Below are 13,662 nucleotides of genomic sequence, written 5' to 3' on the forward strand. Positions count from 1 at the left end.
ACGGACAAAGAAGCCCCTTTGCAAAAGTAAGTCTCTCTCTGTCTCTCTCAATTCAGAGATCAAATTCTTATCAGCTCCACTCAATGCCAGTCTGGTGCTCCACAAAGCCAGCTGCTACCCAGAGTCCATCTAGTCTGCCCTTATATTATTTCCTGTATTTTATCTTAGGATGGATATACTGTATGTTTATCTCAGGCATGTTTAAATTCAGTTACTGTGGATTTACCAGCCACGTCTGCTGGAAATTTGTCCCAAGCATCTACTTCTCGTTCAGTAAAATAATATTTTCTCACGTTGCTTCTGATCTTTTCCCCAACTAACCTCAGATTGTGCCCCCTTGTTCTTGTGTTCACTTTCCTATTTAAAAACACTTCCCTCCTCAAGGTTAACCCTTCAACATATTTAAATGTTTCTAATTAAAAAATTATTAAGTATTTAATAAATATTGCATAAATTTACTCCCCCACTGCGTTTCTCCCACCCCCGGGGCAGCAGCCCATCACTGCCACCTACCGAATAAATTTTGCTTGATTTACAAAGGTTCTAAGAGAAAGAATAGGAGACACTATACAAAGGTGGGGAACTAGGGCTCTTTTTTATGACTTGTGGACTTCAACTCCCAGAATTCCTGAGCCAGCCATGTTTGCTGGCTTTGCTTGCGGCAGAATTCTGAGAGTTGAAGTCCACAGGTCATAAAAAAGAGCCCACTTTTGCGCTATACCATTTCAGATAAATGATTGTACATTTATCAACTTTTTTTGTAGGCATCCACAATTTCTGAATGCATTAGATTCTAATATTCAGAAATGGGGGAAAAAACCCTCCTAATTCCCTTCCCGGTTCCCCTCCCCAAAAGCTGCAAGGCTCCTCTACATTTTCGTAACTCTAAGGGAGCGCGTTGCTTCTAGAGGCGGGGTTGAGGCCTAAGCGTTGTCGTGGTAACTCGGGCAACGACTGTGATGTAACGCGGGGGAGCCGGACGGGTGGAGGTTTTTTAGAGGGAGGAGCGCTTGGTGGCGGAAGCGGGGCTGGTTTCCGCTTCCGTCCGGGGTTCGTTCTTTTCCGTTCGGTAAGGAGAGGCGCGTGGAAGGTGGGTGGCCGAGGCCGGGGCGGACGGGGGGGGGACCCGCTTCTTTCTCGGCCCGTTTTACCAAGCGGCCTTGCGTGACTCTTGACCCGGGAACAGCAAGACGACTTGAACACGCGTCTAATCAACAAATACTTTTAACTAGGTTAGATGAAGTCGAGCTCGATTTGGAGGGGGGGGTTGTTAGTGGACCCAGCCACGTAGTTCCCTTAGCAACAGTAAGGGGGACTGACCATTACTGACTTCTGTGGGAAGCTTTAGCCACTCCCTTTCCCCCCTCCCCCTCCTGGGGCTTTCCGGGTGGTCTCCCTTCCTATTTTGGTTGGCCTCAGCCAGAGTTTTAGCTAGAATAGAATATATAATACAGGGAATAGAAGATAATAGAGAATATAGAGAATAGAATAGAAAATAAGAGAATACAGAGAATAGAATATAGGGAATAGAAGAGAATATAGAATAAAATAGAATATAGAATAGAATAGAATATAGAATAGAATAGAACTTTATTGGCCAAGTGTGATTGGACACACAAGGAATTTGTCATTGGTGCATATGCTCTCAGTATACATAAAAGAAAAGAGACATTTGTCAAGAATCACAAGGCACAACACTTAATGATTGTCATAGGGTTCAAATAAGCAATCAGGAAACAATATAAATCGTAAGAATACAAGCAACAAGTTACAGTCATAAGTGGGAGGAGAGGGGTGATAGATAGCCTTGGTGAATAGTTTGAGAGTGGTGAGGGAATTATTTGTTTAGTAGAGTGATGGCTTTTGGGTAAAAAAACCTGTTCTTGTGTCTAGTTGTCTTGGTGTGCAGTGCTCTATAGCTCCATACCATTATATGGGTAGTATACAGGTATAGGGACAAGGGAGGCTTAAACTGTATGTAAGAAGGTTGGGATAAAGATTTATGAGGAAAGGAGAGGTGCAGTTTTAGGGTTATAGATAAATATGCAGAGATAGAGGTATAACACAGAAGATTTAATAAGAAATAAGTGTGTGTAAGTCAGTTCTCACAAAATGACACATAGAAAAAGAATGGGCAATTTGTTAAGCAGATACTACCGTATCTGTATATGGACATATATCTAGGGTTTACCTGGGTGGGTGTGTAATACCTAAAGTTTCTTGGCCCTGGCAAGTTCAAAATTACTTCAAATTATCACAGTTCTCCCACCAGCAGGGGTGGGCATTGTGAGAGATGAAATACACCAGGTTGCAAAGGTTGAGAAATATTGGTCTGGATTTCTAAACATGGATAAAAATGCACAAATGTAAATATTATAGATAAGAGGAATTACTACACAAATACAGAATTGTATGTAGATTGTGGTGCATAATGTCAGAGTGGGGTTCTGCTCTTTTATTGCTATCAGATGCTATCCCCTACTGGGCAGGGGGAGGAAGATTTTTTTGGGGGGGGGAAATCACTTGTCACTTCTCTACATTTCTCCAGGTAACCTCAGCTGCCACAATGCAGATTTTTGTGAAAACCCTCACCGGCAAAACCATCACCCTTGAGGTGGAGCCAAGTGACACAATTGAAAATGTGAAGGCAAAAATTCAAGACAAGGAAGGTGAGCATTGACCCTGGGATTAAATGCCAACCTGATAGGACAGCTTGCATGTCTCCAGGAAACAGCTGCCATCTGGTGAACTGTACTGTGGTGGCATCTAATTGGGCTTCTGTATACAGCAACCTTAAACACCCAAGACAGCCATTTGAACCCATTTCCCACAAAAGAAAACACAGGGAGTCACAAAACCGCACTCTTCCCGTGCCTGACGTGGTAGACGTGGTAGATAAATCCACAGTAACTGAATTTAGACATGCCTGGGATAAACATATATCCATCCTAAGATAATGTATGCCGCCCCGAGTCTTCGGAGAGGGGCGGCATACAAATCTAAGTAATAAATAAAATAAAATACAGAAATAGTATAAGGGCAGACTAGATGGACCATGAGGTCTTTTTCTGCCGTCACACTTCTATGTTTCTATGTTTCTGACTATTCCCTGAGCGGCCATAAAACTAGCATATATAGTTGAATTTAAGATTCTGTTTTCTTCTGAAACTTTTCTTTTCTTGGATTTATCCATGGTTGGCCTACTGGGGGTCAAAAAGCGTAATAAATTGCACATCGGTAGGTATCGCACATTGGCAGTTGTGACACATATTTTGAGTGACAGAGCCATAGCAGAGAGATGAAAGAGCCACATGCAACCCCTGGTATACACTGAAGATCAAAGCAGAGCTTTGCCAGCTGAAACAAAGCTCTACTTTTCAGATTTCTTTGACCAAAAATTGATTATTCATCATGCCACATGGTTGGGGTTGATTCATCAAACGTCAGGATACAACCTGTGGGCAAGACTGGAAATAGTCATGGCTGCTGGTGCTTAAAAAAGATTGACTTCCACATGGATTTATTCCTTCTGATCTGCACTGTCTCTGTTCCAGAAAGGATTAGACAGAAGCATTTCCTCTCACTCCTCAGAATGTGACCTTTATAATGGATAAAATTCTTAAGAAAGCAAACTGATTTGAAAAGAAAGCAGGAAGAAAACAATGAATTTGACATTTTAAAAAGTTCTACTTTAAATGAGAGGGAAAGAAGAAGATGGAAAGGATAGGTGCCAAAAAAAAAATTTGGGCAAGAGAATGCTCTAATCCAGAGCTTCCCTAGATATAAGGCCAGGCCCAGAATAACACCTTCCTGACTTTAAGGTAATGCAGAGAACTTCTCAATGAGGTCTTAGGATAAAGATCTTAGGAAGCAGACTCACTGATTCATATTTCTACATCCTTCTATATACAGTGAGAAGCAATTTAGAATTGGAGAGAGAGAGAGAGTTGATATAATAGCCAAGACTTTAATCTGTAGAGGTAGAATAGAATATAATTTTTTATTAGACACACAAAGAATTTGTCATTGGTGCGTATGGTCTCAGTGGACATAAAAGAAAAGAGACATTTGTCAAGGACCATGAGGTACAACACTTAATGATTGTTGTAGGATAGAAATAAGCAATCAGGAAACAATATTAATATAAATCGTAAGGATACAAGCAACAAGTTACAGTCGTAAGTGGGAGGAGATGGGCGATGGGAACAATGAGAAGATTAATAGTGTAGACTTAGTAAATAGTTTGACAGTGTTCAGGGTATTATTTGTTTAGCATGGCATTCTGTGTTCAGTTCTGGAGACCTCACCTACAAAAAGATATTGGCAAAATTGAACGGGTCCAAGGATGGGCTACAAGAATAGTGGAAGGTCTTAAGCATAGAACGTATCGGGAAAGACTTTATGAACTCAATCTGTATAGTCTGGAGGACAGGAGGAAAAGGGGGGACATGATCGAAACATTTAAATATGTCAGAGGGTTAAATAAGGTCCAGGAGGGAAGTGTTTTTAATAGGAAAGTGAACACAAGAACAAGGGGACACAATCTGAGGTTAGTTAGGGGAAAGATCAAAATCAACATGAGAAAATATTATTTTATTGAAAGTAGTAGATCCTTGGAACAAACTTCCAGCAGACGTGGTGGGTAAATCCACAGTAACTGAATTTAAACATGCCTGGGATAAACATATATCCATCCTAAGATAAAATACAAAAAATAGTATAAGGGCAGACTAGATAGATCCTGAGGTCTTTTTCTGCCGTCAGTCTTCTGTGTTTCTATTCAAGGGGAAACTATTATTGTGTCTAATTGTTCTGGTGTGTACTCCTCTATAGCATCGTTTTGAGGATTAGGGTTAGATCCTCAGTCATTCAGGTCACGGTTGTCCCAAAGATGCTTTTTCAGGAGGCAACTGGACTTTCTTTGTTTTTTATTTGAAGAAGTTCTGCTTCTCATCCAAGAAGCTTCTTCACTTCTGACAGGATAGTGAAAAATGGAAGGATTTATATTCCTTGCAGACAGCTGGTCACTTGTATCCTTTTTAGAGGGTTGTGGAAGCACTCGGGGGTTTGTTTATCTGTGTCCTCAAGGGTGCAGCCAAGACTTTGTGTCCTCAACATTTTGGAGTTCTTCCATCTTCACTATGAGTAGCTTTCAGATTCCTCCCGTCTCATTGTGTAAGGGTATAGGAGCATCAATTTTAAACATACGTTTTCAGTATGCTACTAAAGTATAAGTATTCCCTTGAGAGGTGCAGCATTGTTGAAACTAAGAGACTTCTGCTTGATCATTATAAAGTTATGCTTTCTCTTCCATCGCATGGAGAAAAGTAATTCTAATATTGTCTTGCACAATTGTTAAGGTCTGTCTGTGGTCTAGTGCAGCTTTACTTGAACTGAAACCTGGTGGTGTTGCCTGAAAAAAAGAAAAATTATCCCCCATATTTGCCCTTGATAATTCACTCCCATCTTTGTTTTGTAAGGTATTCCTCCTGATCAGCAGCGTCTGATCTTTGCGGGAAAGCAGCTGGAAGATGGACGCACACTCTCAGACTACAATATCCAGAAAGGTATGGCGTTGATGACCCATCTCTTACTCTCTTCAATTTGGAAAAACTCATCAGTTAGCCTTAATTTATTATTTGTCAAAAACACATACAAATCAGAATGAAATTCAAGACAGTTTTCAGCGCTTCTTTCCCCTAGAAAGAGAATATCACTTTTGAAGCTGCTGTGTTTCCCTGAAAATAAGACCCTGGCTTATATTTTTTTGAATCCTGAAATAAGCGCTGGGCCTTATTGCAATGAACTCAAAAGCCCGATTGGGCTGCTTATCAGGGGATGTCTCATTTTGGGGAAAGCAGGTAGTTGAAGATAGTTATTTTTAAACATTTTGAGGCCATTAACAATCCTGGTTGTTTCCCAGAGGGTGTTCTGCTGGGGTGTCTCAACCACCTGTAATTACAGGGTAATTAGTCCAGAAAGACACACACCACACGATAGAAGGAAAACCAAAAGTCTTTATCAACAGAAAAGCAGAAAAAAACTCTCCCTTTTTAAATGTCAAAGGGATTTTCTGGTACACACAAGGCACAGATTAAATGCAATCCAATTTCTCACCCAGTAACTCGAAAATTGAGTCCAAAGTCCAGAAAGTCCACACACAGTCTTGAACAGGGAAACAGCAAAACCACGATCTTGATGAACTATGAATCAGATAAACTTCCACAAGGCTAAACCAGCATGCTGCTCTTTTTATCTGTAGCACTAATTACAGCAGCCCCACCCAGCCACAGGTGGCCTCACTTATCTCCTGTAATAATGCTTCAGTTATTCTCTCCTATGCATCACTCTACGCATGCGTGGGACCATCATAAATTCTTGCTCAGAATCCAGGGATGATAAAGATGATTGATCTCCTCCTGGGCTGTCTGTCAAACTCCCCCCTTCCCTGCTACTCACGCTTCCTTCGTCAGAGGAGACTTCGTCAGGAGATTCTATCGGGAGCAAAACAGACCTGTGGCATGTGGATGTTTCCTCCACCTCCACATTCCTTGGGGCAGGAGCTGGGCCAGAGCCAACCACAACAGAGGGTGGATGAATAAAAAAATGAATTTGCTACTGTGACATCATTAACGAACATCTCCCCTCTGAATATACAGACTCCAAGATAAAGTCAGCTATTGAGCATGGGTGAAATTCAGAATTTTTCCCTCCCAGTTCTGTGGACGTGGCAGGGGGAGGATATTGCAGAATGTCCATTCCCATCCCACTCTGGGGCCAGCCAGAGGCTGCATTTGCTGGTTGTCCAAACTTCTCAAAATATCGGTTACCGGTTCTCCAGAAGCTGCTTGAATTTCACCCCTGTTATTGAGGTGGACTGAATCTTCCATCGACTTAAATATTCAAGAATGATGTTGCTTAGCGATGACGACTTTGGGTTAGATCACGGACAGGATAAATGGCTACCTCCCACTGTCTTTGCTGTACAGTGTTCCCTTGATTTCCGCGGGGGATGCGTTCCGAGACCGCCTGCGAAAGTCGAATTTCCGCGAAGTAGAGTTGCGGAAGTAAATACACCATTTTTAGCTATGGACAGTATCTCAAGCCTTCCCTTAACATTTTAAACCCCTAAATTACCATTTCCCATTCCCTTAACAACCATTTATTCACCATTATTACTGGTACTCACCATTGAATAAGACACTTAGTGATCCTGATATTTATAAACATAATTATTTATTAACAATAATTATTTTTTTTGTTATTTATTTGCAAAAATTATTAGTTTGGCGATGACATATGACGTCATTGGGTGGGAAAAACCATGGTATAGGAAAAAACCCACAGTTTTTTAATTAATATTTTTTGAAAAACCGTGGTATAAGCTATTCGTGAAGTTCGAACCCGCGAAAATCGAGGGAACACTGTATTTTCTCCTGAAAATATTTAGATATTCCTCCCCCCCCCCTCCCAAAAAGGTCATTTTGTGTTTCATGTTCCTGGGGGGTTCCAGTTTTTCCTTGGCTTCTGAGGTCTGATTTCTACGATGGCAGATCACAACTCTTCCCCTTTGACAGATGTTCTGCAAAGCCTGGTCCGGCCATTAATCTCATTTCTGTCTTTCTCCCCACCAAAGAGTCCACCCTTCACTTGGTGCTGCGTCTCCGCGGAGGAATCATTGAACCTTCGCTCCGCCAGCTGGCCCAGAAGTATAACTGCGACAAGATGATCTGCCGCAAGTATGTCCCATGGGGGTGTGGGCGGCTCCAGGAAAATTTATTTATTTATTTGTTAGATTTGTATGCTGCCCCTCTCCAAAGACTGGGGGCGGCTAACAACAATAATAAAACAATATGAACAAATCTAATATTTAAGTTAATTTAAAAACAACCCCTTATTTAAGAAACCAATCATACACACCGACATACCATGCATAAATTTTATAAGCCTATGGGGAGGAAATATCTCAGTTCCCCCATGCCTGACGACAGAGGTGGGTTTTAAGGAGCTTACGAAAGGCGAGGAGGGTGGGGGCAACTCTGATCTCTGGGGGGGAGTTGGTTCCAGAGGGTCGGGGCTGCCACAGAGAAGGCTCTTCCCCTGGGTCCCGCCGAACGGCATTGTTTAGTCGACGGGACCCAGAGAAGGCCAACTCTGGGACCTAACTGCAGAAGACAGTACCGGAGATATTTTGGTCCGATGCCATGAAGGGCTTTATAGGTCATAACCAACACTTTGAATTGTGACCGGAAACTGATCGGCAACCAATGCAGACTGCGGAGTGTTGGTGTGACATGGGCATACCTAGGGAAGCCCATGATTGCTCTTGCAGTTGCATTCTGCACAATCTGAAGTTTCCGAACACTCTTCAAAGGTAGCCCCATGTAGAGAGCGTTACAGTAGTCCAACCTCGAGGTGATAAGGGCATGAGTGACTGTGAGCAGTGAGTCCCGGTCCAAGTAGGGCCGCAACTGGTGCACCAGGCGAACCTGGGCAAACGCCCCCCTCGCCTCAACTGATGGTTCTCTAATGTGAGCTGTGGATCGAGAAGGACGCCCAAGTTGTGGACCCTCTCTGAGGGGGTCAGTAATTCTCTTCCCCCCCTCCCCGGATGATGGACAGACAGATGGAATTGTCCTTGGGAGGCAAAACCCACAGCCACTCCGTCTTATCCGGGTTGAGTTTGAGTCTGTTGACACCCATTTCCGCAAGCACAGTTCAGCCCCAGGTGCAAAACTGGAATATTCAGGTGCCAGGGAGACTATTAACGAGATCTTTCTCTTGCTTTCCCCCCCCTCTTCTAGATGCTATGCCCGCCTTCACCCCCGTGCTGTCAACTGCCGTAAGAAGAAATGTGGCCACACCAACAACCTGCGCCCAAAGAAGAAGGTCAAGTAAAGAGCATGGCAGGAGCTGCCCCCATCCCTTCTCCTAGTACCTGGCTGTGGTGTTCCTGCAGCAACACAATTCATCTCCCCTCCTCTCGCCAGAGGCCATTTTTCCCCTGCCAGTTGGAATAAAACATTCAGTGCACCAAATTTGTGTCTTCCCTCTTCTTTTCATGCCCAAATTGCAGGTGTTATGTTATCTGCAGTCTTCCCCTGGTAACGGGTACAGGCAGTCCTTTCCTTTATGAACAGTTACTCAGCCAGCTGTTTTTAAGTTACGACAGACCACCTTGGAGCTACTTGCGACCCAGAGTCAAAGTTACAACGGCTCTCCCCTCCTTCACTGCCCCCTGCCTATGGTCACGTGATCACATTTTGGATAGTTGGCAACTAAGCCGTCGTGAATGGTTATTTGCAGCATTTGGGGGTCGCATGATTGCAATTGACAACGTTATTTCTAGCACACTGATGATGTTACCTTATTGCAGGGGTGGGCGATTAATTTTGCCATGGGGCCGCGTGAGAAATTGGGGTGGTTTTAGAGGGCCGGGTTAATATAATTAACTCAGTTCTACCCAATGCTGTATATTATTGGGTAGAACTGAGTTAATTAATTATAATTATGTATTATATTTATATAATTATATATTATAATTATATTATTATACATTAATTGCCCCACCCCTCCTTCCTTCCTTCTCCAGATGGAGAGAAGCTTCTGTCTCTGTTTTTCTCTGCCTTTTTTTTTTCCTGCTTTTGGGCAGTCCTTTTTATTTCTCTTTCAGAATATTCCTTTCAGTGCCTCTCTTCAACTGACCTACATTGTCAGTTGAGAAAACATAGTGGAATTAGGGAAATGAGAAGGAAAATATTACATAAGTGGTATTTCACTCCCGTTCAATTTGCACATTTTCAGCAGAATGTCAGGGGGAATTGTTGGCATGGTTGTCAAGATAAAGGAGTGTTTATGCATATGTTTTGGGAATGCCCGATAGTGCAGGAATTTTGGCAAAAAGTGAAAGAGGATATCAATAGAATGTTAAATATACAATGGACAATCACTAAGGAAATGGCAGTACTAGTTAAAAGCAATGCGATGGGAGAATTTAGAGAAATAAAAAAAGCAGCAATAGAAAGCGCTCAGGCAGTAATAGTTCTGGGTTGGAAGGATGCGACAAAATGGACAATGCAAAATTGGTATAGGTACATGGTGGACCATATTCAATTTGAAATTATGGAAAAAAGGATAAATTTGGATAATGAAACTGAGTTGGGACAGCTGATGGGACGGTGGGACAAGGTAAGACCATATATGACGAGCAGAATCCGAGACCAAGCTACAGGAAATAAACTGGAATCACTCTATAATATGTAAACAGATATATTGCTCTTGGGTTAAGTGGATTATACAAGAAATACCCCCAATTTGGTGGTGGGGAATGTGTGTATGTCGGGGTGGTGGGCACAATTCACAATTCACTACGCATTGTTTTATGTTGTGTGATTTTAAATTGTTAAAAATCAATTAAATATATATATATATATATATATATATATATATATATATATATATATATATATATATATATATATATATATATATATATAAAAAGAGAAAACATAGTGGGGGCTTTGCCTGAAAGTAGCTTTGGATTCCTTTTCTTCCTCCTCCCCTTTTTTCCCCTGAGAGGTGGGTGGGGGTTTTGCTTTAAATTTCTTAGAAAGGCCAATGAAACCAATGAACAATTTAAAAATGAGCATTTATTGGACTTTTGCAAAAGGGCATAGAGAATTTCTTCCTTCCTCCATTTCTCCTTCCTTCCAACCCCCGCGGACCGGTCACAAATAGCGGACGGGCTGCACTTTGCCCAGGTCTGCCTTATTGGGTAATGAAACAGCTGCAAGAATAAACATCAGAAACCCACAGGAAACTGATATTCAAGTAGAATTGGAGGAGGGCATGGAGGCAAGGTAAGGTGTGTGGGGTGCCGGGGTGGGGCTGAGAGGCCTGGTTCTGATCTCAAGCAAGAGTCTTTTCAATTTCTGAGTGGAGTTTCTGAGAGTCTCCTCCCTACCCCACAATGCATCCCACATTCGTTTGCCCAGGTTCGCCTGGTGCACCAGTTGCGGCCCTAGCTGGACCGGGACTCATTGCTCACAGTCACTCATGCCCTCATCACCTCGAGGTTCGACTACTGTAATGCTCTCTACATGGGGCTACCTTTGAAGAGTGTTCGGAAATTTCAGATCGTGCAGAATGCAGCTGCGAGAGCAGTCATGGGCTTCCCTAGGTATGCCCATGTTTCACCATCACTCCGCAGTCTGCATTGGCTGCCGATCAATTTCCGGTCACAATTCAAAGTGTTGGTTATGACCTTTAAAGCCCTTCATGGCATCGGACCAGAATATCTCCGAGACCGCCTTCTGCCGCACGAATCCCAGCGACCGATTAGGTCCCACAGAGTGGGCCTCCTCCGGGTCCCGTCAACTAAACAATGTCGGTTGGCGGGCCCCAGGGGGAGAGCCTTCTCTGTGGCGGCACCAACTCTCTGGAACCAACTCCCCCCGGAGATCAGAACTGCCCCTACTCTTCCTGCCTTCCGCAAACTCCTCAAAACCCACCTTTGCCGTCAGGCATGGGGAAACTAAACATCTCCCCCTGGGCACATTGAATTTATATATGGTATGCTTGTGTGTATGTATTTTAGTATATGGGTTTTTTTTTAATTTTTCAATATTTTAATTAATTGGATTATGTATTGGATTGCTTTTCACTTGTTGTGAGCCGCCCCGAGTCTTCGGAGAGGGGCGGCATACAAATCCAAATAATAAATAAATAAATAAATAAATAAATAATTCCTTACCTGGGCTTTTCCTCTGCGTAATGGCCGCAACTTGAAATGCTAGGATTGAAGTCAGAGCAGATTGCTCACATGAACCATCATGTGACATCTCCCTTCACCACTTCACTTGATGGATTGTGGTGCCAATTGTGATTGTAAGTCAAAGGACTACCTGTGGGGTAGATAAAAATACCCAAACATATGGCTAGTTATACAAAGAAGAGTAACAACATAATGTAAATTTATGAATATCTGGATGCTTTTATTCAATGGGTGGAGGAGTTGAAGTGCTTTCTGTGTTAGCAAAAACTTCAGAAGAAAAGGATTTAGGGGTCGTGATTTCTGACAGTCTCAAAATGGGTGAACAGTGCGGTCAGGCGGTAGGGAAAGCAAGTAAGATGCTTGGCTGCATAGCTAGAGGTATAACAAGCAGGAAGAGGGAGATTGTGATCCCGCTGTATAGAGCGCTGGTGAGACCCCATTTGGAATACTGTGTTCAGTTCTGGAGACCTCACCTACAAAAAGATATGGATAAAATTGAACGGGTCCAAAGACGGGCTACAAGAATGGTGGAAGGTCTTAAGCGTAAAACTTATCAGGAAAGACTTCATGAACTCCATCTGTATACCTAGTCTGAAGGACAGAAGGGAAAGGGGGCACACGATTGAAACATTTAAATATGTTGAAGGGTTAAGGTTCAGGAGGGAAGTGTTTTTAATAGAAAAGTGAACACAAGAACAAGGGAGCACAATCAGGTTAGTTGGGGGAAAGATCAGAAGCAACATGAGAAAATATTTTACTGAAAGAGTAGTAGATGCTTGGAACAAACTTCCAGCGGACGTGGTTGATAAATCCACAGTAACTGAATGTAAACATGCCTGGGATAAACATATATCCATCCTAAATACAGGAAATAGTATAAGGGCAGACTAGATGAACCATGAGGTCTTTTTCTTCCATCAATCTATGTTTCTAACTAGCTGGGTCTCCAACCTTGGCAACTTTAAGACTTGTTGACTTCAACTTCTAGAGCCGAAGCTTTGCTGCCTAAGGAATTCTGGGAGTTGAAGTCCACAAGTCTTCAAAGTTGCCAAGGTTGGAGATCCCTGATTACTAGCCATATTTCAGTTTGCTAATCATCCCCAGCTAGCCTGTTCGAAAGCCAAGTTAAATGATTTGTCATGACTCCGCCTGGCCGGCAGGGGTCAGGAGAGGACCCTTTTGCCAAAAAAAAATGGGCTGGTATAGGTTACCCGGAAGGAAGAGGAGGATGTCTTAAAAAGAACGTAGACTTCTTAGTCTACTGAAGTGCAGAAGAGCCTATCGCTTGTTTCCTTCGTCGCTTTCAAGGACGTTTACATTCCTTCATTCCCAGGAAAAGACAACTTTGTCCATAGACTCCTGGAAGGAACTGAACATTTATAAGACCTGAACATTGAAAACAGCAGTTCAGAAAAAGAAATCTCTTGTTTGAATGCCGCTCTCCTTTTCTGAGCAAGCATCCCTTGAAAAAAACCACGTGGGCATTGTGATATGTTGCTCATCTGCAAACCGTTTTGGGCGTTCAACAGTTAAGCGACCAGCCTCGGCAGATGCTCAAAGAGAGAAAGAGAAACGATTGGGAGAATTCAAAATAGCCTCGTCAGGTTTTGGGGCTTGCAAAATTGTTAGGTGGACTGACTCCCCTGCAGAGCTGAGGTAAGTTGCTCCGATTTTTAAAAAATATTTAATATTAATATATTATTTAATATTATTTAATATTTTAACACAGTGTGACGCTGCAGAAAGGCGAGTTTACACGGTTTCCAAACTAGAATTCAGAACAAGAAATCCTTCGATCATATTGCAAAGATGGGATAATTCCTCTAATGTTCGATCTTGCCCAAAGAGCGGGGAGAAAGATTGGCATAAAATTATTGTTATTATTGTTG

General features: G+C 42.5%; 2 protein-coding genes across 4 annotated transcripts in view; both read left to right on the plus strand.

The window, feature by feature from the left end:
• Window positions 1-994: 994 nt before the first annotated feature.
• On the plus strand, window positions 995-9,038 carry UBA52 (ubiquitin A-52 residue ribosomal protein fusion product 1). Of its 3 annotated transcripts, none has more exons than XM_070745417.1 (5): window positions 995-1,069; window positions 2,549-2,669; window positions 5,481-5,567; window positions 7,637-7,739; window positions 8,805-9,038. In XM_070745417.1, the coding sequence occupies exons 2-5, from the start codon at window positions 2,567-2,569 to the stop codon at window positions 8,896-8,898; spliced, it is 387 nt and encodes a 128-aa protein (XP_070601518.1). In that variant the 5' UTR covers window positions 995-1,069; window positions 2,549-2,566; the 3' UTR covers window positions 8,899-9,038. The 3 variants fall into 3 exon arrangements, with proteins under 3 accessions (XP_070601518.1, XP_070601502.1, XP_070601508.1); XM_070745401.1 differs by having other exon boundaries at window positions 1,012-1,090; XM_070745407.1 differs by having other exon boundaries at window positions 1,063-1,232.
• A 3,947-nt stretch (window positions 9,039-12,985) lies between these two features.
• The window catches only part of REX1BD (required for excision 1-B domain containing), a 38,698-nt gene continuing 38,021 nt past the window's right edge, over window positions 12,986-13,662 (plus strand). Inside the window, exon 1 of the mRNA XM_070732382.1 lies at window positions 12,986-13,429. The gene's annotated coding sequence lies outside the window, so the exon portion shown is untranslated. The remainder of the gene's footprint in view (window positions 13,430-13,662) is intronic.

This window comes from Erythrolamprus reginae, chromosome 1 (genome assembly GCF_031021105.1).
Source record: "Erythrolamprus reginae isolate rEryReg1 chromosome 1, rEryReg1.hap1, whole genome shotgun sequence".
In the NCBI taxonomy this organism is placed as follows: Eukaryota; Metazoa; Chordata; class Lepidosauria; order Squamata; family Dipsadidae; genus Erythrolamprus; species Erythrolamprus reginae.